A 13,613-nucleotide genomic window follows, 5' to 3' on the forward strand; every position below is an offset into this window, starting at 1 on the left:
TCAAGTAAAGTCAGTATACAGATGAGGGATACAGGTTCTGGGGGTTATTCAATGTGTGCCGATACTACCTACAGTCAGGAATATCAACATTTTGGCCAATATTTCTGAATGTCAGAAATATCGACATACACGGAAGGGGTAATGCTTAGCATTAGGGTCTCACTTCACTAGGGTCATGGGTTCGAATACCACCATGGCCCTATCTGTGCAGAGTTTGCATATTCTCCCCATGCTTGTGTGCATTTCCTCTGGGTACTCCGGTTTCCCCCCACTTTGGCTTCCAAAAAAAATGAACCCTAAAAATGACTGTGTGCATTTACATGTGGTAGGGAATATATATTGTAAGTAGGGATGCAAATCCCAGGGTATTTTTTTAATCCCGGGATCCGCATTCCGAGGTCGGGAACAGCCAGGCAGCGTCTGAGCGGGTGCTCAGACTCTGCTCGGCATTAGACTGTGTATGCAAATCTCTGACATTTTGGGGCCAAATCCCGAGGTCCTGCCGATCCTGATCCCGGGATTGGCCACCCTAATTGTAAACTCCATTGGGGCAGAGATGGATGTGAATGTTTAAATATTCTCTGTAAAGTGCAGAATATGTGTGCGCTATATAAATAACTCGTAAGAAATAAAAATATATGGAAAATAATTCACAGTTGTCATAAATATAATATAAAGACTGTATTGCAGCCTGCATATCATTTATTCTAAGCACTGACCAACACTCAATGTTTAGCCGATTTATTGTGTATTTTGACCCTGATTTATAACCTGTGAATAGGTTTGTTTGTTTTTGCCCAGGCCTTTAACACTGTGGCACGTAAAGTGGTGATGAAAGTATAAGTACTAGGATGCTCTTCCAGATTGCCAATAGCTAGCAGTGTATACCTGAACTTGTATTTTCCCCAACAACTGAAAAGTACCAGGCCTGTTTCAGACAAACACTAACACCAAGTGAATGTCACACAGGGCATAAATCCTGTAATCATTCTAGAGCTGGAAGATGCATGAAAAAATATAAAACATAAGTCTCACCATTTCCATAAGGGGTTACAGTTTTCTTATTAGTCATCACACGAGCTGTTGCATTGTTGACCTAAAAAGGGTCCCCAAAGTTGAAAGTAAAAAATACATACGGTTAGAATCCGATTAACAAATAACACCTATGTTGCATGCAGAAATAAGTGGACCCCTGCAAAGTCACTGATCTGCACTTCATTGCACAACAGTGGCATTGCAGGAGTGGTATACCTAACTTAGAACCCCTTAAGCATGCAGCATTCACACAAACGCACAAGAATTGGGATGTGGGCAAGCACACAGTAATTTTCTACATGTATGTCATACTAAAGCAAGTATTGTGAGTGCAAGATTTGATGAAAAAATAAACTATTTATTATCATCATTTAAGATTGGTTTAATTATTATGGGATCATTAGTGCTTTAACATGAATAATGGTTTAAGGGCAATTAAACCTAAAATACCTATTGATCCAATATGAAACAGTAAGTTTAAACATCAAATGTATCTAAAGTTTTTCAGTCGTAATTGGAAACATTGTATAATCCTTTAAACCAAGATGTTCTGGTGAATCTAAAAGGCAACACAACAGTTTGACTTGTCCTCAAGAGAAGTCGGACCCAATTTTCACTGAGCTTCCCCGGCAGCACCCCAGGAGAATGCTCTAATGATTTGGCTCCTGATGTGCCATATTTACATGGGATAAATCACATGTACTGTAAACTCCCGGGGAGCTGTGGTGGCAGGAGAGTAATAATAATAATAATAATAAAAAAAAAAAAATACCTGGGCAGCAGCGGGGTCCGGGGGTGTCTGTGCAGCATCGCAGGCAGTCCGCAGTGCCAGCGGTGGCTCCTACCAGTAACCAGGGCTACAGCTGCTGCCAATGCCTGCGTCCCAGAACCTGCATAATGAAGCCGGCAGGCGCAGGGACCGGCAAATGCATAGTCAAAACTCAGCTTCTATGGACTGCACCAACTGCAGGTAGGACTTCCAATATTAATTACCTACCTGAACATCCTACCTGTCAGGTAGGATTTCCAATGGGAGGTCACTGCCAGACACAATGAAGCCAGTGCAGTCTCGCAGACTTCATCTAGCTCACTCCAGGATTTTACAGGGGCGGCTTCAGTTGGAAAGTCTGAGGATTGGCAAAAACGACCACAGATTGTAAACATCCGTGAATCTGCCACAGTTTCCAACAAAACAGATCAGACTCGTCTTAAAGTTGGATCTGTTTTGTCGGCAGCCTTGAATAGGAGACAGCCACTATTTCCGCCGGTACAAATAGAGGCTGGTACTGAATAACAACCTCGGGGCATAGAAGAAAAATATCTGAAAAATATAACCTAACTTCAACTACCGGCCAGAGTGAAAAAATGGTCTAGTCATATAGAATGAAAGCAGACATTTTGTGTTGTGAAAAAATGTAAGAAATGCTTGATTTAAGCCCCATACACACTAGGCGACCCCGCTAATGCCAATTTAGGCAGCAGGCCAGCAAAGAGTGCCAGCATTGGCAAGTGCATACACACTTGCTGATGCCAGGTCCAAGGTGAGCGACAGTGGTGCAGCATGGCTGTCAACGAGGACCTCCCTAGTCCAGACATGCTGGACAAGGGAGGGTGTCATTAACGACCCACTAGAACAGGGGTTCCCAATCTCTTTTGAATCAAGGCACCCTAGAGTATCTGCATTTTTTCACAGCACCCCTGCCCCCCCCCCAATTAATTAGATTGGGTTATATGCGATTCTTAGGGTCAGTTATGTGGTAAAGGGCAGGATTTGCTTCTGTCAAGGGGACTCTCTGCATCCTGAACCAACACAAGCCGGAGGTAAAGTTGGATACTCTTGCCTTTTCACTTAGTCCGGTCCTTCTTTATCATCTTTTCTAGTGATTGTGTTGTGGTTTTTCACATTGCCTCCTGGCTTGGGGTTCAGTTTGCAAATTTTTTTATTTTATTTTGTAAACGTATTTTTTACAATGTATGTCTTTTTATATATTGTATACCCCCTTAGTCCAACTATGGACTTTCTGTAAATAAAATATATTTTTACACACTATATTCTTCCCTTTTTGGGGGATTCCTATACACCCTATATTGGACAATACAGTGATATTGGACTATAAAGATACCTTGATGCTCTTGGTTCCTGCTTCACACATCATGAGTGTGGTACGCTTTAATTTTGTGGGATGTCTTTGCTTTGTCTTCTGGCTCCTAAATCTTTATACGTTTTACTACACTCTTTTGGATGTGCGTGGGGGTATGCTAACATAAGTTATCACTTTTCATTCTTTAACCTGTACTAGATGTTATACTAAAGATATCTTTATGGGAGTGCGCCTTACCCGCAAAGATTGAGTGGGGGTACGCTCTCATTTGTTGAAATCCTTTAATATTTAAAAAATAAACCTTGATGTGTTTACACCATCTCTTGTTTATGTGAGTTGAGGTACACTCCTCCGAATTAAGAATTTCATGGTATACCACTTAAAAAGAAACCTTTATATACTTCAGTTATATCTTATATGTGTGAGTGGGGTATGCCACTTATATATCACAGCTTTATGAAAAACACAAAGAACATTTTCACTATTGTATTTACACATGTATATTTTTCATGTTTTATATTAAAAACTTGGGACATTCATTTTAATTTTGGTTTGCTGGATCGCACCTTCTGAGAAACCTCGTCATTACTTCAAAGGACCTGATGAACTCACTGTCTCACGGACATTAATAAGGGAAGTACATTTTTTCAAACACCATTGAACTGCACTAATTTTTTTATATTTATTAGAGATGAGCGGGTTCGGATCCTAGAGATCCTAAACCCCCCCCCCCCCCCCCCAACTTTCCTGATCAGAGGCCGGATCCGAGGAGTTTGCCAGTTCCCGCCATCTTTCAGAGTCCAAATCGAGGCTAAAACGTCAGCATCCCATGTCGGATTCTCGGGAGACCTGGGGATATATAGTTCCCGGCGGTCTGCACCATTTTCAAACAGGCTGGTGATTTCAGACAGCACAGATGTGTCCGTGCTGTCTGCTGAGGGGGAAACCTGCTAGGGGGGGGGGGGGATGATTAATGCATATAGGGGGATGCTAGTGCTACAGAGGGGGCTGCATTATTTAAATTAAATAAAAAAAATCAAAGCAAAAATTACTGCTGCCAGTGCCTACTATAAGTCCAGGGGTGCTGCATCAGTCCAGGGGTGCCCACATGTGTGCTGTATCTGTCCAGGGGTACCCGCATGTGTGCTGTATCTGTCCAGGGGTGCCCGCATGTGTGCTGTATCTGTCCAGGGGTGCCCGCATGTGTGCTGTATCTGTCCAGGGGTGCCCGCATGTGTGCTGTATCTGTCCAGGGGTGCCCGCATGTGTGCTGTATCTGTCCAGGGGTGCCCGCATGTGTGCTGTATCTGTCCAGGGGTGCCCGCATGTGTGCTGTATCTGTCCAGGGGTGCCCACATGTGTGCTGTATCTGTCCAGGGGTGCCCACATGTGTGCTGTATCCGTCCAGGGGTGCCCACATGTGTGCTGTATCCGTCCAGGGGTGCCCACATGTGTGCTGTATCCGTCCAGGGGTGCCTGCATGTGTACTGTATTGCCCACGTGTACTGTATCCGTCCAGGGGTGCCCATATGTGTACTGTATCCGTCCAGGGGTGCCCGCATGTGTACTGTATCCGTCCAGGGGTGCCCACATGTGTACTGTATCCATCCAGGGGTGCCCGCATGTGTACTGTATCCATCCAGGGGTGCCCGCATGTGTACTATATCCATCCAGGGGTGCCCGCATGTGTACTATATCCATCCAGGGGTGCCCGCATGTGTACTGTATCCGTCCAGGGGTGCCCGCATGTGTGCTGTATCCGTCCAGGGGTGCCCGCATGTGTGCTGTATCCGTCCAGGGGTGCCCGCATGTGTGCTGTATCTGTCCAGGGGTGCCCACATGTGTGCTGTATCTGTCCAGGGGTGCCCACGTGTGCTGTATTTGTCCAGGGGTGCCCACATGTGTACTGTATCCGTCCAGGGGTGCCCGCATGTGTACTGTATCGCCCACATGTGTACTGTATCCGTCCAGGGGTGCCCACATGTGTACTGTATCCGTCCAGGGGTGCCCACATGTGTACTGTATCCATCCAGGGGTGCCCGCATGTGTACTGTATCCATTCAGGGGTGCCCGCATGTGTACTGTATCCATCCAGGGGTGCCCGCATGTGTACTGTATCCATCCAGGGGTGCCCGCATGTGTACTGTATCCATCCAGGGGTGCCCGCATGTGTACTGTATCCATCCAGGGGTGCCCGCATGTGTACTGTATCCATCCAGGGGTGCCCGCATGTGTGCTGTATCTGTCCAGGGGTGCCCACGTGTGCTGTATTTGTCCAGGGGTGCCCACATGTGTGCTGTATTTGTCCAGGGGTGCCCACATGTGTACTGTATCCTGTCCAGGGGTGCCCACATGTGTACTGTATCCATCCAGGGGTGCCCACATGTGTACTGTATCCATCCAGGGGTGCCCACATGTGTGCCATATAATTCCATGGGTGCCCTGATGTGTCCTGTATCAGTCCAGGGGTGCCCCCATGTCCCTGATCAGACCAGGGGAGCTGCCCTCTTTTTTAATGAAAATAAAAATATTTTTTTTTTTTTTTTTTTTTACTGCAAGGGCTGTTAAATGCGCTGCAGTCCAGGGGTGAGCCAAGAGTGCTGTATAATTCATGGGGTGTTGCTAACTCTGCCGTATAATTCCAGGTGTGCTGCTCTTTTTTTATAATTAAAAGAATACAAATTTAGATTTTTACTGCAGGAATTTGTCTGCCGTATAATTCCAGGTGTGCTGTATCAGGTCAGGGATGCCTGCATGTGTGACGCATAATTCCTGGGGTGAGCCAAGTGTGTCATATAATTCATGGGTTGCTGCAAAGTCTGCTGTATAATTCACGGGGTGCTGCTAAGTGTGCAGTCACAGTCCAGGGGTGAGCCAAGTGTGCTGTATAATTTATGGGGTGCTACCAAATCTGTTGTATCAATCCAGGGGTGATGCCCTTTTTTTATTAAAAGAATAACTTTTTACTGCAGGAGTGTCACTATGAGCCGTATAATTCCATGTGTGCAGTGACAGTCCAGGGTTTCCGCCATCTGTGCCGTAGAATACCATCTGTGCCGTATCATGTCAGGGGTGCCACCATCTGTGCCGTATAATTCCTGGGGTAAGCCAAGTCTGCCATATAATTCATGGGGTGCTGCCAAGTGTGCTGTATTAATCCAGGGGTGATGTTAAGTGTGCCATATCAGTCCAGGGGTGCTATTAAGTGTGCCGTATCAGTCTAGTGTTAGTGCCGCTTATCATTGTTATCCAACTACTTCTGTGCAACCTTTTGGCCTAAAAACAATATTGTGAGTTGTGAGGTGTTCAGAATAGACTGGAAATGAGTGGAGATGAATGCTATTGAGGTTAATAATAGCGTAGGAGAAAAAAAAAAACTAAAAATTCTATTAGTGTCTATTATGCTATAAAAAAAATAAAAATACCAGAACCCAAAACTTTGAGGGGGTGTTTTGGCAAAACCCAGTAGAACCCAAAACCTGAAGGTAATCAGAACCCAAAATGTTAAAGTGGCCAGCGCACATTCCCTAATATTTATATTTTATTTTTCTTAACTTTAGCGCTGTGGACTTTTTGGTACTAACCACCACACTTTTTTTCCAAATTTGCTTCGGACTACTGGTGTGAGTCCTGTGAGTTTCCCGATCACCCACAGCTGCACTAGCGCAAGCTTTCAGTCACACGCACCTTGTTTCTGAGGATTTGCTTCGGTTTGTACACATTTTATGATTGGCAGCCTCCAGCACTGGTTTTGCCCATAAATAAAAAGCCATAAATAATTAACCACAAATAATCTGAATTGGTCCTGGACCACCAACCTGGGGCACCCCTGCAAGTGTCCCGTGGCACCCCAGGGAGCCACAGCACCGTTAGGGAACCACTGCACTAGTAGATAAAGCATACACACTAGAAGATAAAGTAAAATATATGGTACTTGTTTCCTAGCACGGCGCCCACGATTCCATCGTACGACATCTCATCGCATCACCCGCAATATTGCGGTTTGCGATTCGATTTTCTATTGTACAAGCACACAGATGGGTGCTTACAATGTGATTCCATCACTTAGTGTCACCCCCAGTGTCAACGCCACCCCCACTATCAATGCCAACCCAAAGCGTGGCAGCGGTACGTGTCCTCTGACCTTTTCATACCCTCACTATCCATGTCGGCGTGGAGTAGATTGTAGATAGTGAGCCCAACGCGTGTCGAGCCCCGTGAGGGGACGTGTAATACGAGCCCGAAGCGTGTCCAGCGCAGCGAGCACCGCAAGGGGACACTGATGACTTTACATGTATTCCGCGTCCGCTCGGCACACTATCTAAAATCAACTCCACGCCAACGTGGATAGTGGGGGTATGAAAAGGTCGGAGGATGCCTACCGCCGCCGCTCGCCACGCTATTTGCAATATTTCATTGTACAAGCACTCCTGTGCATTTAACATGGAGATCGCATCGCAAAGCACTAAAAACGATACGCAATGCCATGCGATGGGTGCCGTGCTAGGAAACCAGTACCAAATATATCTTTCAGATTGTGCTTTCTGAAAAGATATCTTTCACTGTATCTTCTAGTGTGTATGGGGCTTAAGAAGCATAAGTTATTTTACAATCACTTCAAGCTCATATCCTTCCTTACTTTCTTTGTATTTTTCATATGCACATCATACATTCCTCTACTCATAGTTCCTAGCAAAGCCTAATATCTCCATGTGGGGCCCAAGGCAATATACTAGTTTAGTACCACTTTCTCCTCTTGTCTAAAAAAAAAAAAAAAAAACCCTTAATGCCATTATGAATAATCTGTATCTCCTTTACACCAAGATCATCAAAATAAGCTTGGGCATAGATTTAGGAGGCAGCTTGTTTCTTATTATGTTTGACCAGGATAGAAAATTAAAGAGGGAATAATATTGAATGCAAAGTGCAGCGTATCTTGTACTTCTGTTACTTTCCACTTGAATTTTCTCGGCCAAACCTGTAAAAACAGCAGTGGCTGCAAATACCACTGTTTTATACATATAGCTCGAAGAGCCATAAAAAAAAAAAAAACTCTAACATTTAAGACTTCACAAATTTTGAGTAAAAGAAAAACACAGAATGTGTTGGGAGGTATGTTCTATGTATGAGGTGTGGTCATTACTAGTGCGACTAATACTATCCTTTATGTTTACTACATTTTAGCTACCTTTCCCTTCTACTGTATGTACTCCACTTCTGCATCCACAAAACACAACTGGTCAAAAGCAATGCTGTAGCTAATTATCCATCAGTTGTCTTAATAGCTTGTACGTTTTCTTCTTTATCACATTAAATTATGCCAAATAGAATCCCTTGAGTACAGATTTTATTTTAGGGAAAATAAGTCATGGTGCTAGGTCTGGCAAGTATGGTGGGTGTTCTAGCAAAAATAATTAGTTTCTTGACCACAAACTGCTTCACGGAGAACTTGAATGGTGTGCTGTACTGATGAAAGATTAAACAAATTTTACAAAACTCTGGCCTCTTTCTTTTGATTACTTTCTGCAATATTGTTGTAGAAACGAAGAGATGAAAAAATCTGCGCTTAATACAGTATATGCCACTTGCCTCTTATTAGGCCGGTTTCACACACTCCGGCTCCAGCCGGACGATGAAATCCCGCACGGCCAGGGAGCCATGCCGCACACATTAGTTGTGAATGGACACTATTGTGTCCAGTCACACGGGACGGCCACGGCCCGGCCGCACGCCTGCAGCCGGATCCCGCCACTGGAAGCGACTGCCGGGCTGTGACCATCCCCTCCATGATAAACTACTGTGTGCGGCACGGCTCCCTGGCCGTACGGGAATTCACCGTCCGGCAGGAGCCGGAGTGTGTGAAACCGGCCTAACAATTACTTTGCCGGTAAGGAAACCACCTGGTGGTATATCCTTATACCACAAAAGTGCAAGCAGTTTGGGGCTTCCTGCACATCCATAAAGGGATAGTCTATAGGCAAGTAATTTGGACAATACATAGAACAGACAACATAAAACAAAACAAAAAAATATTGTTGAGTGGGGAGTCTTGCTCCTCCTAGAGTAATCAGTGCCAAATTTGTAAGTCCTTGTAAGTAATGGCTTAGTTCTCAGAATTTCTCATATGAAAAAAATAGTAAATCCAATTATCAGGTATGTCCATTATCAGAATAAATACTTCAACTGGAGGTATAGAATCAAGGAGTTCTAATAGACCCAGCCAATGGTCCTTCCAGCTTGCTTCCAAATGTAGGTATTCTGGCAATGAGCGTACTTGATGTTTGGATATACTATTTTTTCACGATGAGAAATGCTGAGAGCTGACCTTATTGAGCCACATCCATGAAGTCGTCTTCGGACGAAACTTGTTGGATTTATTAGTTTCATCAATCTGAACTGTACCATTACTTGAAAAATGTAATCTGTAATTATGGAATTCTATGTGATCTACCAATAATTATTATTCATGGACTATTTTTATTAACTTTATTAAAAGGTATCCATTGTTTATATTTGTCTATTGCTTGGTTTACAAGCTTGGTTTACATTGCACACTCTGAAATTCTTTTCTTTATGTTATAATATAGGTTAAACCAGAGGTTCCCAAACACGGCCCTCAAGGTACCCCACCGGTCTAGGTTTTAGGTATATCCAGCACAGATGGTTAAATCAGACTGACTGAGTTACTAATTAAGTCACCTGTGGCCAAGAATGGATATACTTATTACCTGGACCGTTGGGGGTGCCTTGAGAACCGCTTTGGGAACCTATGGTTTAAACTACTCTTAGTTAAAGTGCTGCCACTAGAGGCCCTTAGACGGACCATCACCCCTTTGTGTGCTAAAAGTTCATAACAGAAAGAGAAAGCAATTTTTGCAGGGACAATAATCTCTTTCAAACTTGCTGGAGCTGTTAAGACAGATATTAGAGGTAGGAGCAGATAGGAACTAAACTAGCACAGCTCAAAGTGAAAGTACATTGACAAAGCAATCATTTTATTTAAACTAGTATGTAATAGTTGTTAATTACTTAAATAAAACTTTTTTTTAAACTGAAAATATGCCTATAGCCTTTACATTTTCCAGATGCACAGGGAGTGCAAAAACTCTCGCATTTTTGCAATGATGTTTTTTCACTGTTTTCCCCAGTCTGCCAAAATAACTTTGATAAACGAAGAAAATAACTGAAATGGCTTTAAAATTTTGATTTGCTTTGATGTTCTTTCTGCATTCTTGGTGATTATATTTTCCAGAGTATGCACTGGTGTTTTGTCTTCAGCTCATACTAACAAAAGATTCATATTTCATAACTGGCAATAAAGATTAAAAAAAAAAAAAAACACAACCAACAAATCCACTTGAATTTGCACCAAAAGGAGTCTACACGTTCGTTTTCATGCATCTTTCTGCTCGACTGCTCGAAGCATTAGCACCATCTTAGCAAAATATTTTATCAAGTTATGATCTTGATGCAAAACTTGCCTAATGGGGCCTACACAAGTAGCAATTTGGGGGCATTTTCTAAGCGATCTCACCAGATCGCGTAGAAAATGCCCCTACATCGCTCTGTGTGTAGGGTCCATAGTGATGCACGATGCATGCTGGATAAATCAATAATTGCCGGTGTCAGGGCCTCACTGGATAAAACTGACCCTAAAGGTGCGTACACGGGGGAGATATATTGCTCAGTTTCTCCTTTTCATCAGCAACCAGAGATGGTCGCTGATGAAAAGGGAAACTCTGCCGGGCGGTGCCGCAGAGGTAATCAGCTGGTCGTAGGAGCTTGCGATTAGAATGGGGCTGAAAACGGGAGCATGCACCCGGCGATTTATCGCCGGGGCACATTCCCATCACTGGCAATATGGTCGCCAGCGACCATATTCGCCCCCGTGTGTAAACTGCATTACAGATCGCTCAGCGGCACATAACTATGCAGTGCTGTGTGTTTTGAGCAATCTAGCACGTGAAGGCCCCATAACTGTTTCTTTGTTGATATCATTCAGACGCTGAATCACCAGTCAGTTCAAACATTTTCCAAAATTTTTACCCAATTTAGTTTATTTTTATGTGCAAGGCCTTCTGGGACATTCATCATCTTAGACATCTTCAAGATCACTAAGGGCCAGGTATACTAAACTTAAAAAAAGCGGTTAAACAGAGAGCGATAAAGTTCCAGACAATTAATGGTCATGTCCCAGGCTCTTTGAAAAATGACAGTTCGATGCTGGATGGCATTTTATCTCTCCATTTTATCACTTATAAAGGTTTAGTACATTCCTAAATCTTTTGTGCCACTTACACACGTGGAAAAACACAACTTTGTTGAATGCTGCATGACAGCAAACTATGTGTGAGTGAAACTTACAAAACCATTTTGGAATGGTGAAAAGTCGATATTCCCCAATCCATTTTAACTTACACGGTATAGTACAGTCTTGTTATTTAATAGCCAAACCTCATACAACTTGTTAATTTTAGGCAGATTTACATGTGTTTGATTTATCCGAAAACCAAATCGCAAGGTTAACTTGCTTGTAACAAATGAACCAGCTTATTCAAAAGTCTCTTGAAATCCTTGTGCTATACAAACAAAATACATTTATGACCCTTTCTGTTTCAAGCATTATTTGAAAAAGTATCAAGACCTGGGTATTTGGTGAAAAAAATGGTTTAACATGCTATTTAAAGAACATTATTTTATATAACCTAATATTTTTAATATTTAACATATTCCTATTTAAGGCGGATGTTGATTTGCAGTCATTTATCGGTACTTGTTTCCTAGCACGGCACCCCCGATTTTGATCGTATACAATCACATCGCATGCAATATAGCGGCATGCGATTTTTAATTGTACAAGCACCCTTACGGGTGCTTACAATGTTAAATGCACCCCCATTGTCAACACCACCCTGAAGCGTGGGGAGCGGCGGTACGCGTCTTACGACCTTTTCATACCCCCAACATCCAGGTCGGCGTGGAGTTGATTTTAAATAGTTTGGCGAGTGCAGCGAGCCACCGGGCCCCGCGAGGAGACACGGATTACTTTACATGTATTCCGTGTCCGCTCACCACGCTTCGGGCTCGGTGGCTCGCCACACTTTCTAAAATCAACTCCACGCCGACGTGGATAATGGGGGTATGAAAAGGTCGGAGGACGCGTACCGCTGCGCTCACCACGCTTCGGGTTGGCGTTCATAGTGGGGGTGGCATTGACAGTGGGGGTACATTTAACATTGTAAGCACCCATCAGGGTGCTTGTACAATTTAAATATCGCATTGCATGCCATTTGCTGGCATGCAGTGCTATGCGATATTTCATTGTACAAGCACTCCTGCTAATTTAACGGGAATATCGCATAGCACACCACTAAGTACGGTATGCGATGGGCGCGGTGCTAGGAAATAAGTACCCATTTATCTTATCTTGTTGTATCTAAAATGTTATCTGTGTACCTAAATCCTATTTAGCATGACAATAGAACCAGTACAAAATTAAGTGTTCGTTGTGGCACATACATTCAGAAACGTTAATACAAAGATTTGAGAAGGTTTACATGAAACACATAGGAAACAATAAAAGCCATACAAACACACAAGCATACATTCACTGATAAATCCCACCCCAAAAATCTCTGAGAATCTAAATTTCCAAATAAAGCAAACATAATTAGTATGACACCAGGATCAGTGAGGAAAAAATGAGCATGCAGCTTATAACAGCCCTCAATTAAAAAATACACATTATCAAATAAAGACATATATAGCAGTAATAAAAGAAAAAATAGCAGAACTAGAAATTATAAAAAAAAAAAAAAGGAGGATGGATAGTTTGAAAACTAGAAAGGTCTCCTCTGTGGTCATAGAGAAACTGCATCTTAAGAGTTATAGATTTAGCGGCGTATCCAATTAAACATGTTAGCAACTTTTTTGTGGGCAAAAAAGTTGCTATTTTAAGGGCCAGATGTATCAAGCTTCAAAAAGGGATAACATGGAGAGTGATAAACAGCCAGCCAATCAGCTCCTACCTGTTATTTTTCAAACCCAGCCTGTGACATGGCAGGTAGGAGCTGATTGGCTGGCTGTTTATCACTTTTGAAGCTTGATACATCTGGCTCCAAGTCCTTTTAGCCCGATGGTCATAATCGGGCTATACAATTAAAGCCCCCCCTTTTGTTTGTTTTTTGGCGATAACATGTGGGATCTGGGAGAAGCATCCAGATACAATGGCAAATAAGGGCTTTTTGTAACGGATATGCGGATATGTATTAGGTACCCGAGGCATTCAAAGCTAAATCTCCAATAGGATACGGTTATTGACTCAGCAAACATATTAGCAGCAGTAAATTATTCCTGTTAATAGGATAACACCCTTAGTGCAGATTTCTATGAATCCAGAGGTTAAGGTACTGTACGGTTGTAATCAGAAACTTAGTGTTTGCAGCAAAGAAGCCGCCCTATTTCCAGGTTTTACAA

The 13,613-nt window shown here is 43.1% G+C and overlaps 1 protein-coding gene across 5 annotated transcripts in view; it reads right to left on the bottom strand.

Annotated features, from left to right (window-relative positions):
• The window catches only part of RBFOX2 (RNA binding fox-1 homolog 2), a 190,953-nt gene that overhangs the window by 85,979 nt on the left and 91,361 nt on the right, over window positions 1-13,613 (bottom strand). For all 5 annotated transcript variants that reach the window (XM_083156681.1, XM_083156683.1, XM_083156680.1 and 2 more), the window contains exon 6: window positions 1,036-1,096. In XM_083156681.1, the coding sequence (XP_083012807.1) occupies window positions 1,036-1,096 (61 nt within the window). The remainder of the gene's footprint in view (window positions 1-1,035; window positions 1,097-13,613) is intronic.

This window comes from Crinia signifera, chromosome 8 (assembly GCF_055691185.1).
Source record: "Crinia signifera chromosome 8, ASM5569118v1, whole genome shotgun sequence".
In the NCBI taxonomy this organism is placed as follows: domain Eukaryota; kingdom Metazoa; phylum Chordata; class Amphibia; order Anura; family Myobatrachidae; genus Crinia; species Crinia signifera.